The sequence below is a fragment of the Gasterosteus aculeatus genome, chromosome 1 (genome assembly GCF_964276395.1).
Source record: "Gasterosteus aculeatus chromosome 1, fGasAcu3.hap1.1, whole genome shotgun sequence".
NCBI classification, from domain to species: Eukaryota; Metazoa; Chordata; class Actinopteri; order Perciformes; family Gasterosteidae; genus Gasterosteus; species Gasterosteus aculeatus.
In genome coordinates this window covers 13,352,259-13,367,393 of record NC_135688.1, presented here as the reverse complement: position 1 = coordinate 13,367,393, position 15,135 = coordinate 13,352,259, and the positions used below count along the sequence as shown (strand labels likewise).

The window sequence follows — 15,135 nt, the reverse complement described above, 5'->3', positions numbered from 1 at the left end:
AAGGCCTGGGCGGAGGGCACAGACACCTCTGGTTCGGACTCGGAAAACACAGGGGGTTGGTAACCAAAAACGCAATGGAAGGGAGACATGCCAGTGGCGGAGGTGGGAAGGGAGTTATGGGCGTACTCTACCCACGTCAGGTGTTCGCTCCATGACGCAGGGCTCTGGGCCACCAGGCACCGGAGGCTGGTTTCCAGTTGTTGATTGAGGCGCTCCGTCTGTCCGTTGGCCTCGGGATGGTACCCCGATGTGAGGCTAGCTGTGGCTCCGATGAGCTTACAGAACTCCTGCCAGAACCGCGAGACAAACTGGGGCCCCCTATCGGACACAATGTCTCTGGGGAACCCGTGGATCCTAAACACGTTGTTCATCATGCAGATAGCGGTCTCTTTAGCGGTGGGCAGCTTGGGTAGGGCTAGGAAGTGTGCCATCTTTGAAAATCTATCCACCACGGTCAACACCGTGGTGTTCCCCTTGGAGGTCGGTAGCCCCGTGACAAAATCCATCGAGATCTCTGCCCACGGCCGGGACGGGCAGCGGCTGTAGCAAGCCTGCGCGGGCTCTGGAGGAGTTCTTGTTCCTGGCGCAGACGGAGCATGCCTCAACGTACTCCCTGACCTCCGGCTCCATGGACGGCCACCAGAACCTCTGCGTGATGGCGAACATGGTCCGACGTACGCCCGGATGGCAGGTGAGCAAAGACGAGTGAGCCCAGTGGATCACCTGTGGGCGCAGATTAATAGGGACAAACAGACGATTATCTGGGCACCCACAAGGTGGGGGGGTCTCACCGTTGGCCTGCTTCACCTTGGTCTCTATAGGCCAGGTAACCGCTCCAACCACACAGTGTAGTGGGAGGATGGGCTCAGGTTCCCTGGCCACGGGCTCCGGGCTGAAAAGACGGGATAAGGCGTCAGGCTTGGTATTTCTTGATCCCGGTCTGTAGGAAAGGGAAAAATCAAAACGGTTAAAAAACAAGGACCAGCGGGCTTGACGGGAATTCAAACGCTTGGCCTTCTTGATGTACTGCAGGTTCTTGTGGTCTGTCCAAACCAAAAAAGGGTGCTGTGCCCCCTCGAGCCAGTGCCGCCTTCACTGCCAGCAGCTCACGATCTCCCACGTCGTAGTTCCGCTCCGCTGCAGTCAGTCGTCGCGACAGGAAGGCACAAGGATGAAGCTTGTTGTCAGACTCTGCTCGCTGGGAGAGAATGGCCCCGATCCCATTATTGGAGGCGTCCACCTCCACCACAAACTGGCGAGCCGGATCAGGGAGCGTGAGGATGGGTGCTGTAGTGAAGCGCCGCTTAAGCTCCTGGAAGGCTGCGTCTGCCTCGGCGGACCAGTGAAACGCCACCTGCGGGGAGGTAAGAGCATGGAGCGGGGCTGCTGTCGCGCTGAAGCCTCTGATAAACCGCCTGTAAAAGTTAGCAAAACCGAGAAATTGCTGTACCTTCTTGCGGCTATCAGGAGTTGGCCATTCTACTACCGCGCTTACTTTAGCCGGATCCATCTGAACCCTCCCAGGGGCTACGATAAAGCCCAGGAAGGCGACAGTATCGGCATGAAATTCACTCTTTTCCGCCTTCACATATAACCCGTTGTCTAAGAGACGTTGCAGGACGAGTTCAACATGGTTCCTATGGGTGTTTAGGTCGGGGGAATAAATCAGAATGTCATCTAAATACACATACACAAACTGGTCTAAAAAGTCTCTTAACACATAGTTTATCATCGCTTGAAAAACTGCTGGGGCGTTTGTGAGACCAAAGGGCATGACCAGGTATTCATAATGTCCAGACGGCGTGTTGAATGCCGTTTTCCACTCATCCCCTTCCCTAATGCGAACCAGGTGATAGGCGTTGCGTAAGTCCAGTTTGGTAAAAATCTGCGCCTGTTGAAGCTGGTCGAATACTGAGGTCATGAGAGGTAGAGGGTATCTGTTCTTAACGGTTATGTCGTTAAGCGGGCTGTAGTCAATGCAGGGGCGAAGGGTTCCATCCTTCTTTCCCACAAAGAAAAAACCTGCCCCTGCTGGGGACGAGGAAGGTCGGATCAACCCCGCCCTCAGGGAGGATTCGATGTAGTCCTTCATGGCCTGCCTCTCGGGCCCGGAAACAGAGTAAAGACGGCCCTTCGGGATGGTGGAGCCGGGCAGAAGGTCAATGGCGCAGTCGAACGGGCGATGAGGTGGTAGAGCTGTGGCCTTGCTCTTACTAAAAACCTCAGCGAGGTGGTGGTAGCAGCTTGGAACTTGAGTCAGATTGGTGATCTCCGAGTCTGTGACAGGGTGAGTGACGACACGGTTTAGCGTGGGGTTCTTCCCTTGGGGGCATGATTCCCGACATTGGGTCCTACAACCCTCCCCCCATACCATAATGTCCCCGGTGCGCCAGTTTATGTGTGGGTCGTGATGAATTAACCATGGGAACCCGAGGATGAGATGGTGCAGAGGTGAGTGTATTAAATACAGCTGTATGCGCTCCCAGTGATTGGTGATGCGAAGCTCCACCGGTTCTGTAACATGGGTTATAGTGAACAATGCACTTCCATTAAGTGCGCTCGCTTTAACCGGTTTACTCAATGGGTCAACCCGAAGCCCCAGTCTTTGTGCTAACCCCCAGTCGATTAGGCTCTCATCTGCCCCTGAGTCAATCAATACCCCCAGCTCTAGGTTCTTATCCCGGTGCTTAATCCTCACTGTGGTCAATCGGCGTGGAGTAGGAGTTACTTCGGCGACTTGACTCACCGACTGGTTGGCCTTTACTGGACAGGCGGTGATGAGGTGGCCACGCTCGCCGCAGTAAAAGCATCTGCCCTCCTGGTAGCGTCGCTGTCGTTCCTCTTGAGAGAGCCGGGCCCTCCCCATCTGCATGGGCTCCTCCTCGCCTCCGGCACGGGTTCTTGAGAGTCGCTCAGGGGAGGTTTGACGCGATGCGGCGCCCCAGAGCGTCGGGGAAGAGCCAGGTGCAGCGGGTGTCCCTCTGGGCCCACGCTGCCGCCTCCGTTCCTGTAGGCGGTTGTCGGTGCGGATGGCGAGGGCGATGAGGGAATCGAGGTCCAGAGGCAGGTCCAATGGGACCAAGAGGTCCTGGATCTGGTCGGAGAGCCCTCTCAGAAAAACATCGTAGAGGGACGTGGTGTTCCACCCACTCTCCATCGCCAGGGTGCGAAAACGTATGGCGTATTCACAAACGGACTGTCCACCTTGCTTTATCTGACTGAGCTCACGAGCCCTTTCTCGGTCTGTTGCCACAGGGTCAAAAACAAGTCTGAGAGCGTCGGCAAACTTCTTTGGTGATGAGCAAACTGCCGAACTCCTAGCCCACTCAGCGGTGGCCCATGCCTTGGCCCTTCCCGTGAGATGGGACATCATGAAGGCAACCTTGGACCGTTCTGTGGGAAAGTGCATCGGAGAGTGCTCGAAGTGCATTTCACATTCAATGATGAAGGACCTACTTTGTCCGATGGTTCCGGAGTATCGTTCCGGAGGTGCCAGCCTCGTGCACGCATCTGCTGGTGTGGCTACGGGAGGGGGCTCAGACGGCGTGGGGGGTTGTTCGGGAGAAGCCGCGGGGTTTCTGGAGAGCAAGGTGAGAATTTGTTCTACCTGACTGTTTAGGAGTCCCACCTGCGTGGTCATGGCAGTCTTAAACCCCTCCTGGCTTTGAGCAAGTCCCCGAACCCCTCGATCGAGGTCAGCAACAAGGTCTTCATGCTGCGCCAGTCTTGATGCTTGAGCGCGCAGCGCCTCCGTCAGCTGGTCCTTCTCTGCCGAGTCCATTCTGGCCAGTGTGTACTGTCAGGCAGGAAGGAGGAGGAGGAGGACGCAGAGGGTTCAGCTGATATTGCTTTTTATTAATAACAAGAAAAAACTGAAAATCTCTCTTAACGAGGAAACAAAGGTCGCGATCAAAGTTCAAAAGGAAAAAACTCAAAATCTCTCTTAATGAGGAAAAAGGTTGAGATCAAAATTCAAAAGGCAAAAACTCAAAATCTCTCTTAAACGAGGAAATGTAACAGGGATCAAAAGGACGTGACAAACGTTATCGGACTTGACTTGACTCGTGACGTGAGGGCTGGTGTGCAGGGCAAAACAACAAGACACACTGGCACAGGACAAGGGGCGACGCAGACTATAAGTACCCATGAGGGAGTTGTGGGAACAGGTGGACACAATCAGGAATCAGGGGAGACAATCAGACTGGTGACACATGAGGAAGGGAAAGGGACCTGAAACGAGAGGGAGTTAGTTTCCAAAATAAAACAGGAAGTCAAAAAACAACTGGAGACAGGAAAAAAACGCAACTTGACATACAGGTGTGACACTTAATGCGGCTTTGAAGATGATCACAAAGAGATTCTGTATTTGCTCATGAAGCCTGAAAATACTGGTTATTTGGCCAATGTTTTAATAACCGACCACTGCCTTATTACACCAACGAGCGCCCCCCGAGCTCCTTCACCTTCCTGTTGGACCGTCATCCCCTCTTTCACTATGTCACACAGGAGACCTGCCCGCTGGGCTACATTCAACCTCCCATCCACTCACCCCCCTGACCGACCGGTTGGGCCTCACCCATCCCCGCACTCACCCCCTCACCACCCTGACCGACCGGCTGGGCCTCACCCGTCCCCACAGTCACCCCCACACTCTCCTATGAACTCTCCTCTCAATCCTGTCCTCCTCTCCCGACTATCTCTGTCCTCTTACGACACAACAGGCCAGCAAATCCCCTCCTGCTCTGTTGCGTGCCAAGAGAGACACTATGCGAGCATCGGAACCAACCTGACAACCTGCTTGCGTTTTAACCTCTTCTCTCCTCTCTTTCTGCTTCTATCTCTGCTGCCAAAAGCTCTTTCTACCAATCTAGAATTGAGTCTTCATTTTCTAATCCCAAAAAACCTCCTCGAATCCCCCGGTCCTCCTCCACCCTCCACCCTTCTTCCAGGAGACTATTTGACCAAACAAATAGCTGACATACACTCCTCTTTCGCTAACCTACCTCCTATTATTTGTGTCCCACCGACTTCACCGCCATCGCCCTCGCTTCCCTCTTTCACCCCCTCTGCCCATCCAACCACCTGCGCTCTTGACCCTGTTCCATCCCATATTCTACAATCTTTCGCTCCTGACCTTCTTCCTTTCCTCGCCTGTCTCATAAACTCTTCTGTTATCTGGCTGTTTTCCCACTCTCTGAAAGAGGCAAGAGTTAACCCACTAGAGAAAAAAACACCCTCAACCCATCCGAAGAAAACAACTACAGGTCGGTCTCTCTTCTTCCCTTTTAGTACAAAACTCTTGAACGTGCTATCTTTAACTAACTCTCCTTCTATCTCCACCGTAACAACCTCCTTGACCCCCACCAGTCAGGCGTCAAAGCAGGCCAATCTACAGAGACTGCTCTCCTCGCTGTCTCAGGGTAACTCCACACTGCTTGAGCTGCCTCTCTCTCCTCTGTCCTCATCCTTCTGAACCTTTCTGCTCCATTTGACACAGTAAACCACCAGATCCTTATCTCCTCCCTTCAGCAACTTACCTGGTAACCTGGAGAGGATCTGTGTCAGAACCCTGTCCTCTTACTGCTGGAGTTTCTCAGGGATCCGTCCTGGGTCCCCTCCTCTTCTCTCTCTACACCAACTCTCTCGGCCATTCACTCGCATGGCTTTTCCTACCACAGCTGGAATGAGCTCTCTAAAGACATCAGGACCGCAGAGAGCCTTCACATCTTCTGTCACAAACTAAAGACACTCTGAATCACAAACTACAGTTAAAAACAGTCAAACTCAATATCAAATCAACACCGTAAAAGCCCAGTAAAAGAGATTCAACTCTATTTAAAAAGACAAATTAAAAAGGAAACCAGATTGGGCTAGCACGGACAAAGCTAAGGTGGTAATTACGCCACGAGGACAATTTGCTTACAAATACATTCAAAATCAAGATGGCGGACAGATTTCTAAAATCTCTTTAAAACCACTGGTCGCTATTTCTTTGGTCAAAGTCCTCCTGTCCACCTCCACTGCGTGCTGCTCCAAATGCCGCCTTCCCCCGTATTACACCAAGCTCTTTAAAGGGGTAGTGGGGAGTGGTGCACATGCTGTCAATTCCGGGGCGAACTTGTTGACCCTGAGATGCACCATTAGACACTCACTTGATAAAACATAGATAAATAAAACCGCATCTGCAATAATACATCAACCACCACACACAAATAATCCTAACATGCAAGCAATAAAAATGAAAAATAAAAATAGAAGTCAAAGCATGCAGACACAAACATCAAAAAATTACTGTATAATTTAAACTAAGTGCTGTCTAACGGTTATTAAACCCAGGTTTTTTTGTTTAATTAAAGTGAAAAAAATTAAACTTAAATTAAATTAAAACGAAGTGCTGTCTAACGGTTACATCCACAGTATACATGTGTATATTATAAAGTATTCAGCAAGATTCGGTATGTGTCTATGTCTATAGTAATGTCCGCCTCTATAGCTTGAAAATACAGCCAGATGTCCCTCCTTTTACAAGAGAAGCATATGTTAGGGCCTTATTAAGTCATGTTGAAGTGGCGGTAGGAGAGGTCAGAGGAATTTTCACTGGGGGGCCAACAACAAGCAATTTTTGTTGATTTTATGTTTGACCTTATAGATCTTTGATTGCAATAGTTGAGCACATTACTTTTAGAAGGCACAAATGACTTTAATTTATTAATTTTTTTATTTAGTTTATTAATCCTACAAAGCTGATGTGTATCCAACAAACCAAGGGATTAGTTGAAGTAACAAAGGCCAGAGGTGTGTTGTTAACAACAATTAGAAGATGACGACATTGTCTGATTTGGTGTTCACTCTGCGTCATATCTGCTCCTATAAAGTCTTGATACACAATCCTCTCCCAGAAGACAGGACCGAACCCAGCAAAGGACCTTCCTCTATGGAGCTGTGCACTTCCATGTCCCATTAAGAGATGGTTTGGTAACGTGAAGCTATTATGTATGTCACATTTATTGTTGGTGTTATATAATTATACTGGTGTGTATAATCGACTGAAATGTGAAATTGTGAGGTTGTAATTTGGATTTTGTGTCTGAGGAAACATCTGTAACATCTTAGATTTCAATGAAAGTTTTTTTGCTAATGAATTCTTAATTTTTTTCTGTCTTTAGAGCTGTAGTAGGTCGATTGTGACATTGTCTCAAACCCTTGGACAGCTGGCTTTAACTGAAGAATATATGGCGGCCAATAACTCAGTGGTTGGTGTTGAATCTCCAACGTACAAGATTAACTATCGGTTAGTTGTAGTACAGGTTTTGGTGTCAGTCTTTCTTTTCATCAACTTTTTGCTAATAAGAACTTTTTTTGTGAGAGACTTCTACACAACCATGCGGTACATCTTGTTTGCTACAACCCTCCTGTCTGACTCTTTATTTTTAATCATAACTGACATCCTGCTTATTTTCAGTTACATTAAGATTACCATGCAAATGTGGCTGTGTGTTATCATATTCATTGTTTCATCGCTGTACACTTTTGTCACACCGGTTACTTTGACAGCAATGACCCTGGAGCGCTATGTGGCCGTTTGCAGGCCCCTGAGGCATGGAGAGCTGTGCTCAACTCGCAGAGCTCTGCACTGCGTCCTCATCATTCACAGCATCAGCGCTATACCCAGCTTTGTTCTTCTCTCCACCTTCTTTGCATCAGCGTCCCACAGCTTCTATTCCCAGGTCAGAGAATGTGCTGTGGAAATGTTCATCTTTCACAAATGGCAGGGTCATCTTCGGTCAGCTATGAGTCAATTTTACTTCTTCATAATGTTCATTGCTATTGTATTCTGTTATATTAAAATAATGAAAGTAGCCAAAGCTGCATCAGGAGAGGATAAAAAGTCAACAGGGAAAGGTCTCAAAACAGTAATTCTTCATGCTTTTCAGCTGTCGCTCTGTCTCTTCCAGCTGTGGTGTCCATTCATAGAGACTGCTGTACTTCAGATTAATTTCATATTATACATTAATGTCAGGTATTTTGATTACATTGCTTTTATTCTCGCTCCAAGATGTATAAGTCCTCTTGTGTATGGCCTCAGGGATGAAATGTTTTTTCAGGCACTAAAATACTATGCTCTCTGTGGCTTCTACAATAAACAGTCAACAAATGTACCTTGATTAATAAATTTAATTATTGTTACCCTGCTAACATACCATGTTAAATAAGTGTATCTTTCTTCATAATACAATAATATGTATGTACATAAAATATAAGCGTGGTCATAGTACACTAATAATCCGAGTTTCTTACAATACATTATAGTGACCCACACAACCTTATTTTTGGTTCATTCACAACATAACATTGTGCATCTCTACTACTGGGCCTTCAGGCATCCAGAGTATCCAGAGTATCAGAGTATCCAGAGTATCACTAAGTATCTTTACTTCAAATCAAGCTAGTATGTTAAATTTTCTGTTTATTCTGCTGTTTTAAGTTAATTTGATTGCTAGTTTGCTTAAGCTCTTGCTGCTTTTAGTGATTTGACATGTCATTTAGCAGACGCTTTTATCCAAAGCGACTTACATTACACTTTAAACCCATGGCTTTTTCACATTTTGCCCGGGGAGCAATTAGGGATTCGGTGTCTTGCTCAGGGACACTTCGACATGGAACATGGGGCAGCTTGGAATCGAACCACCAGCCTTGTGCTTCCCAGCACACCTTCTCTAACCCCTGCACCACAACGACTTCTTAGATCCTGCTGGATTTGATTGAATTGACTGCTAGCGTTCCCTCCTAGCTTTGCTAAGTTTGACCTTTTCTAACTCTATTTTGCTGTTTACATCACATTACATGTCATTTAGCCGATGCTTTTGTCCAAAGTGACTTACAATAAGTGCATTCAACCATAGAGATACAAACTGAGAAGAGCAAGAAACAAAAAAGTGCAGTTTCATCAAATAAGCCAATTTACAACTTATAGATAAGAGCCATTAAAAGTACAATTTAAGTGCTACAATTTGTTAGTCTTTCAGTCAAGGTAGAGTGAAGAGGTGTGTCTTTAGTTTGCGGCGGAAGATGTGAAGGCTCTCTGCGGTCCTGGTGTCATCAGAGAGCTCGTTCCACCATTTCAGAGTCAGGACAGCAAAGAGTTGTGATCTTGTTGAGTGCTTTGCTCTGAGTGAGGGAGGAACAAGCCGTTTCCTGGATGTAGACTGGACCCGATCCATTCACAGCATGGTACGTGAGTACCAATGTTTTGAACTAGATGCGGGCAGCCACCGGTAGCCAGTGAAAAAATCGGAAGGGCAGAATAGTGGGGGAGAATTTCAGAAGGTTAAAAAGCAGTCAGGCTGCTGCATTCTGGATGAGCTGCAGGGGTCGAATGGCGGTAGCGGAGAGACCTGCCAGGAGAGAGTTACAGTTGTCCAGGCGGGGGATGACCTGAAGAGCCTGAATCAGTACCTGCGCCGCCTTTTGAGTGAAAAGGGGACGTATACTCCTGATGTTGTAGAGCGTGTATCTACAGGATTGTGTTGTCGCTGTGATGTTGGGAGTCAGGGAGAGTGTCAAGTGTCACACCGAGGTTCCTGGGTGTCAAAGTGGGCGTTAACACGGAGTTGCCAAACAGTCACGTCCTGGGTTGGAGAACCTTTTCCAGGAAAGAGTAGTTCAGTCTTGTCAGGGTTGATTTTCAAATGGTGAGTGGACATCCACTGAGAGATGTCAGTCAGACAGGCAGAGAGCCGTGCTGCCGCCTGAGTGTCCGAGTGAGAGAAGGAGAGAATTGGTTGGGTGTCATCGGCATAGCTGTGGTAGGAGAAGCCATGCAAGCAAATGACAGAGCTTTCTCTTCTGAAGCAAAGTTGACTTGAATCATTGAAAATCTTATTTTTTCAAAATTGCAGACTGAATATTCACTGATTCGGATGGCAAAGTGGTTGTTGTTTTGCACTTTGAGGAGTTTCTATTAAGGAAAATCAACCTTTTGTTTCCTACGGACGAGGGGTCTGGTCAGCGCAGCCGTAGCCTTCTTCCACTGACAAGGGTGTATTTAACTAGAGGTTGGGTGAAGCGTTTGCGAAGAGTCGTTGCACGAAGATGAGTAGCACACAGACCCAGACGCACTGGCAGGGGTGGTGGCACAGATTTACTAATTTCACCCAACTGGAGCTTTTCTCTTTACCCTCTTTCATCTTCCACACCTCTGTTTTTCGAATTCCATGCTGTAACAATTACTCACCTGGCACAATTAAATATTGGTGTTCTAGCATCCGCCAGAGTCATTTCTTGGAAGAATTGGACATCCTCCTGTCCAACTTACTTTAAAATGGCCCTCCACTCATCCTCCTGGGAGACTTTAACATCCAGAGAGAGAAGTCATCTAACCTTTTACTCATACTTTCTTCTCTTGCACTCTCACTCAATCCCTCTCCTCCTACTCAGAAAGCCGTAAATCACCTTGACTACATCTTTACCAGAAACTGCTTTACCCCTAACATAACTAACTCCACTTCTCTCATCTTTCTGCTTCTATCTATGCTGCCAAAAGCTCCTTCTCCCAATCTAGAATGAGTCTTCTTTTTCTAACCCCAAAAAACTCTTTTCCAACCCACTTGAACGCCCCAGTCCTCCTCCACCCATCATTCTTCCAGGAGACTTTGTCAACTATTTTACCAAACAAATAGCTGACATACGCTCCTCTTTCGCAAACCCACCTCCTATTACTTGTGTCCCACCGACTTTACCTCCATCGCCCTCGCTTCTCTCTTTCACCCCCCCTAATCTCTGCCCGTCCAACCACCTGCCCTCTTGACCCTGTTCCGTCCCATATTCTACAATCTTTCGCTCCTGATCGTCTTCCTTTCCTCACCTGTCTCATTAACTATTGTTATCTGGCTGTTTTCCCACTCTGAAGAAGGCAAGAGTTAACCCACTCCAGAAAAAAAACACCTTTAACCGATCCGAATAAAACAACTACAGGCCGGTCTCTCTTCTTCCCTTTTTGTCCAAAACTCTTGAACGTGCTATCTTTAACCAACCCTCCTCCTATTTCCACCGTAAGTCACCAAAAGGCAGGCTATTCTACTCCTCTCCTCGCTGTCTCAGCAGTGTTAATGTCGTCGACAAAAACTATGACGAAATTTTTTCGTTAACAAACCTTTTTTCCATGACTAAGACGAGACTAAGACGTGACGAAAACTATCTTAAAAAATAAAAACTATGACTAAATCTATTCTAACTTTCGTTAACGAGACGAACATGTTGGTGGTTGACGAAGTCACAATATCTTTTCCCCCTAAATTCACATTCAATTCAATTCATTTTATTTTGAATAGCCCATAATCGCAAATTACAAATTTGCCTCAGAGGGCTTTACAGTCTGTACACATACAACATCCTCTGCCCTGAAACCCACCATCGGCACAGGAAAAGCTCCCCGAAAAATGAAAAAACCCTTACAAGAGGGAAAAGAGGGAAGAAACCTTAGGGAGAACGTCAGAGGAGGGATCCCACTCCCGGGATGGACAGACTACAATGGATGCCATGTGTACAGAATGAACAGCATATAATACATGCAATTCCTATGACAGAAATGATTCAAGTAATTGTGAGTAGTAAGCCAGGCGCACAGCAGAACCACTGCAGGGGCAACCACCATCAGATAGAACCACCATCCACAGAAGCCTGTGGGGAGGGAGAGCACAGAGACTTTAGGAGAGGGTAATGTTGGTTTACGAGTACAGTAATATGATTAATATCTAAAATAATGATGATGATGGCAGCAGCAGGCGTCAGCATGGCCACGGTAGGTGTCAGGACCAGGGTCCCGAAGGAACCACGATCTACGGAGACCTGATAGGGGAGAAAGCACAAAAAAAACTTCCGGAAAGAAGCTGAATTAGTCATATGCATTAATAAAACTTGAATTATGGTAGAAAGAGAGCGTGAGAGAGGAGCTCGGTGTGTCCTAAGAATTCCCCCAGCATTCTAAGCCTATAGCAGCTTAACTAAGGGCTGGTCCGGGCTAACCTGAGCCAGCCCTAACTATAGGCAGAATCAAAGAGGAAAGTTTTAAGTTTTACTTTAAAAGAGCTGACCGAATCTGCCCCCCGGACTGAAAGTGGAACCTGGTTCCACAAAAGAGGAGCTTGATAACTGAAGGTTCCGGCCCCCAGCCTACTTTTTAAAACCTTAGGAACAACAAGTAACCCAGCATCTATGGAGCGCAGTTGCCTTGTAGGGCAATAAGGTGTTACAAGCTCTTGAAGATACTGTGAGGGGTCAGGACTTCGACTCAGGTGCAGAGCAATAAGGCAACAGAAAATTCTTTCAAGGTTTGGAATCTTTTACTAGGAGAGTAAACTAATGCAAAACAAAGGGTGCACAGGCAAAGGCGGAATCCACACACTCTTGTAAAAACAAAAAGGAAGAGAGCCTGGCAACGAAGTAGAAACAAGATTACAAAAAACAGCACTGGGAATTTAACAACAAACATGTACCTCTAGGAAGGACAAAAGATAACCTGACACAGACAAGTGGGGGACTGAGGCTTAAATACAGGTGGAGGTGATCGCAAACTAAACTCAGCTGTGGGGGGAAACTAGATACAGGAAGTGCAGTGGTTACAAAAATAAAAACAGGAAGTTAATCTTCACAGTCTCTTTGAGTCGTCACAGATACAACGGTGCCTCACCAGCAAGTGCCTTGTAGGTGAGGAGAAGTACCTTAAAATCTATTCTTGATTTAACAGGGAGCCAGTGCAGAGAAGTTAATACAGGAGTGATATGATCCCTTTTCTTAGTTGTCGTTAATACATGTGCTGCAGCATTCTGAATCAACTGGAGAGGCTTAAGAGATTTACAAGAGCAGCCTGATAACAAAGAATTACAGTAGTCCAGTCTGGAAGTGACAAACGCATGAACTAATTTTTCTGCATCACTTTGAGACAGGAAGTTCCTGATTTTTTATATGTTACGTAGATGAAAATAGGCAGTCCTTGAAGTCTTCTTTATATGCGAGTTGAAGGTCATATCCTGGTCGAAGAGAACTCCCAGATTCCTGACGGTGCTGCTGGGTACCAGAGCAATTCCATCCATAAAAACTGTATCACGTGACAGCTGGCTTCGAAGGCGCTCTGGGCCTATCAGGATAACTTCCGTTTTTTCTGAGTTTAGCATCAGGAAGTTGCCGGTCATCCAAGTTTTGATGTCTCCAAGACATTCTTGAAGTCTAACTAGCTGGTCCGTCTCTTCTGGCTTGATCGACAGATACAGTTGAGTATCGTCTGAATAACAGTGGAAGTTTATGCGGTGTTTCCTGAGAAGATCGCCCAAAGGAAGCATATAGAGGGTAAATAAAATCGGTCAAAGTACAGAACCTTGTGGGACTCCGTGACCAACATTGGTGGTCTTTGAGGATTCACCGTTTACAAGCACAAACTGGGATCGGTCCGATAAGTAGGATTTAAACCAGCTGAGTGCAGTTCCTTTGATACCAATTAAATGTTCTAGTCTCTGCAACAGGATACAATGGTCTATGGTATCAAATGCGGCACTGAGGTCCAGCAAGACAAGAAAAGAGATGAGTCCTTGGTCCGATGCAAGTAGAAGATCATTCGTAATTTTCACCAGTGCTGTTTCTGTACTGTGATGCACTCGAAATCCTGACTGGAAATCCTCGAACAAAGCATTGTTTTGTAGAAAGTCACATAATTGATTTGCGACGGATTTCTCAAGGATCTTAGAGAAGATGGGAAGATTAGAGATAGGTCTGTAGTCAGCCAACACCTCTGGAGCAAGAGTAGGTTTCTTAAGAAGAGGTTTAATTACAGCTACCTTGAAGGACTGTGGTACTGTCACGTTCGGTCACGGTACGGGCGGCAAAGATCCACGCGCAGAGGGAGGTCACAAAATAAGGGTTTTAATGTTCAACAGAAACAGCGAGCCGAGCTCGATGGCAAAACATAGAACAAAAATGTATTCTCTAGGAGACCAGCTAGGCAAAAGGCAAAACGAAAGATAATCCTCGGGACAGGGGAATCTCCTCCGTGGAGAACGAAGCTCGACAGGAGCCCGCAGGATGCAGCCCCTGAGGCACGACGCTGGAGGCCGGACGAGCAAGACTTGGCTGTGCGCAAACAGAGAAGGTCTTGAGGCTGCTGGACAGGGGAAGGGTTGGCTCACAAGAATAATCCGACAAGACACAAAGGGAACACATGCAAGATATAGACAGGGTGATTAGACATGACGAGAAACAGGTGTAACAGCAAACGGCGCGGCCACTGATTGAAATGAGCGGCAGGTGGATGGGAAGGCTATGTGAGAAGTGGGTGTGTGTGTAGAGGTGAGACTAATGGGCAAATGAGTGTGTCAGTGAATGTATATGGCAGAGGGGGAGAGAGAGAGAGAGACCCGGATCCTGACAGGTACATGTCCTGTCAACAAAGACAGATTCATAATATCTAATAAGGATGTGCTAACTAAAGGAAAAACTTCCTTAAGCAGCTTGGTCGGAATCGGATCCAAGAGACAAGTAGAAGATTTAGACTTTGAAAATAAAGAAGTCAGTTGATCAAGGTTGATGGAAGAGAAGGCATCCAAACAGGCATCAGGGCCCACTGCTGCATCCAAGGTTCCTACATCGGAGGACAGGTCGGCACTGGTTGAAGGCAGGAGACCATCAATTTTCTCTTTGATAGTCAGAATCTTATCATTGAAGAAGTTCATGAAGTCGTTACTAGTGAGGTCCAAAGGAATACACGGCTCGACAGAGCTGTGAATCTCTGTCAGTCGGGCTACATTGCTGAAGAGAAACCTGGAGTTGTTTTTATTTTTCTCTATTAATGATGAGTAATAAGATGCTCTTGCGTTACGGAGAGCCTTCTTATACGTTTTAAGGCTGTCTTGCCAAATTAGCCTAGATCCTTCTGATTTGGTGGAACGCCATAATCGTTCAAGTTTCCGCACAGTTTGCTTTAGGTTCCGTGTTTGAGGGTTATACCACGGTGCAGACTTCCTTCTTGTTGCTATTATTCTTCATGCAGCTGACAGACAACAGACAGGCAAAGTACGGCGGATATTAACGCGTCATGATGACGTCATCCACGAACCCAGAACGCTCGCTCGCACCGGTGGTTCTTGT

General features: G+C 47.0%; 1 protein-coding gene across 1 annotated transcript; it reads left to right on the top strand.

The window, feature by feature from the left end:
* The first annotated feature begins 7,232 nt into the window (after positions 1-7,232).
* LOC120829368 (odorant receptor 131-2-like) lies at positions 7,233-8,165 on the top strand. Its single transcript, XM_078089616.1, has 2 exons — positions 7,233-7,486; positions 7,715-8,165. The coding sequence occupies exons 1-2, from the start codon at positions 7,233-7,235 to the stop codon at positions 8,163-8,165; spliced, it is 705 nt and encodes a 234-aa protein (XP_077945742.1).
* Positions 8,166-15,135: the final 6,970 nt, after the last annotated feature.

Excerpts from the sequence above, each read along its gene's own strand:
- LOC120829368 (XM_078089616.1), top strand. The coding sequence starts at position 7,233 with ATGGCGGCCAATAACTCAGTGGTTGGTGTTGAATCTCCAACGTACAAG. Across the intron at positions 7,487-7,714 it reads ATTAAGATTACCATGCAAAT|CTTCTATTCCCAGGTCAGAG; the intron begins GTGGCTGTGTGT and ends AGCGTCCCACAG.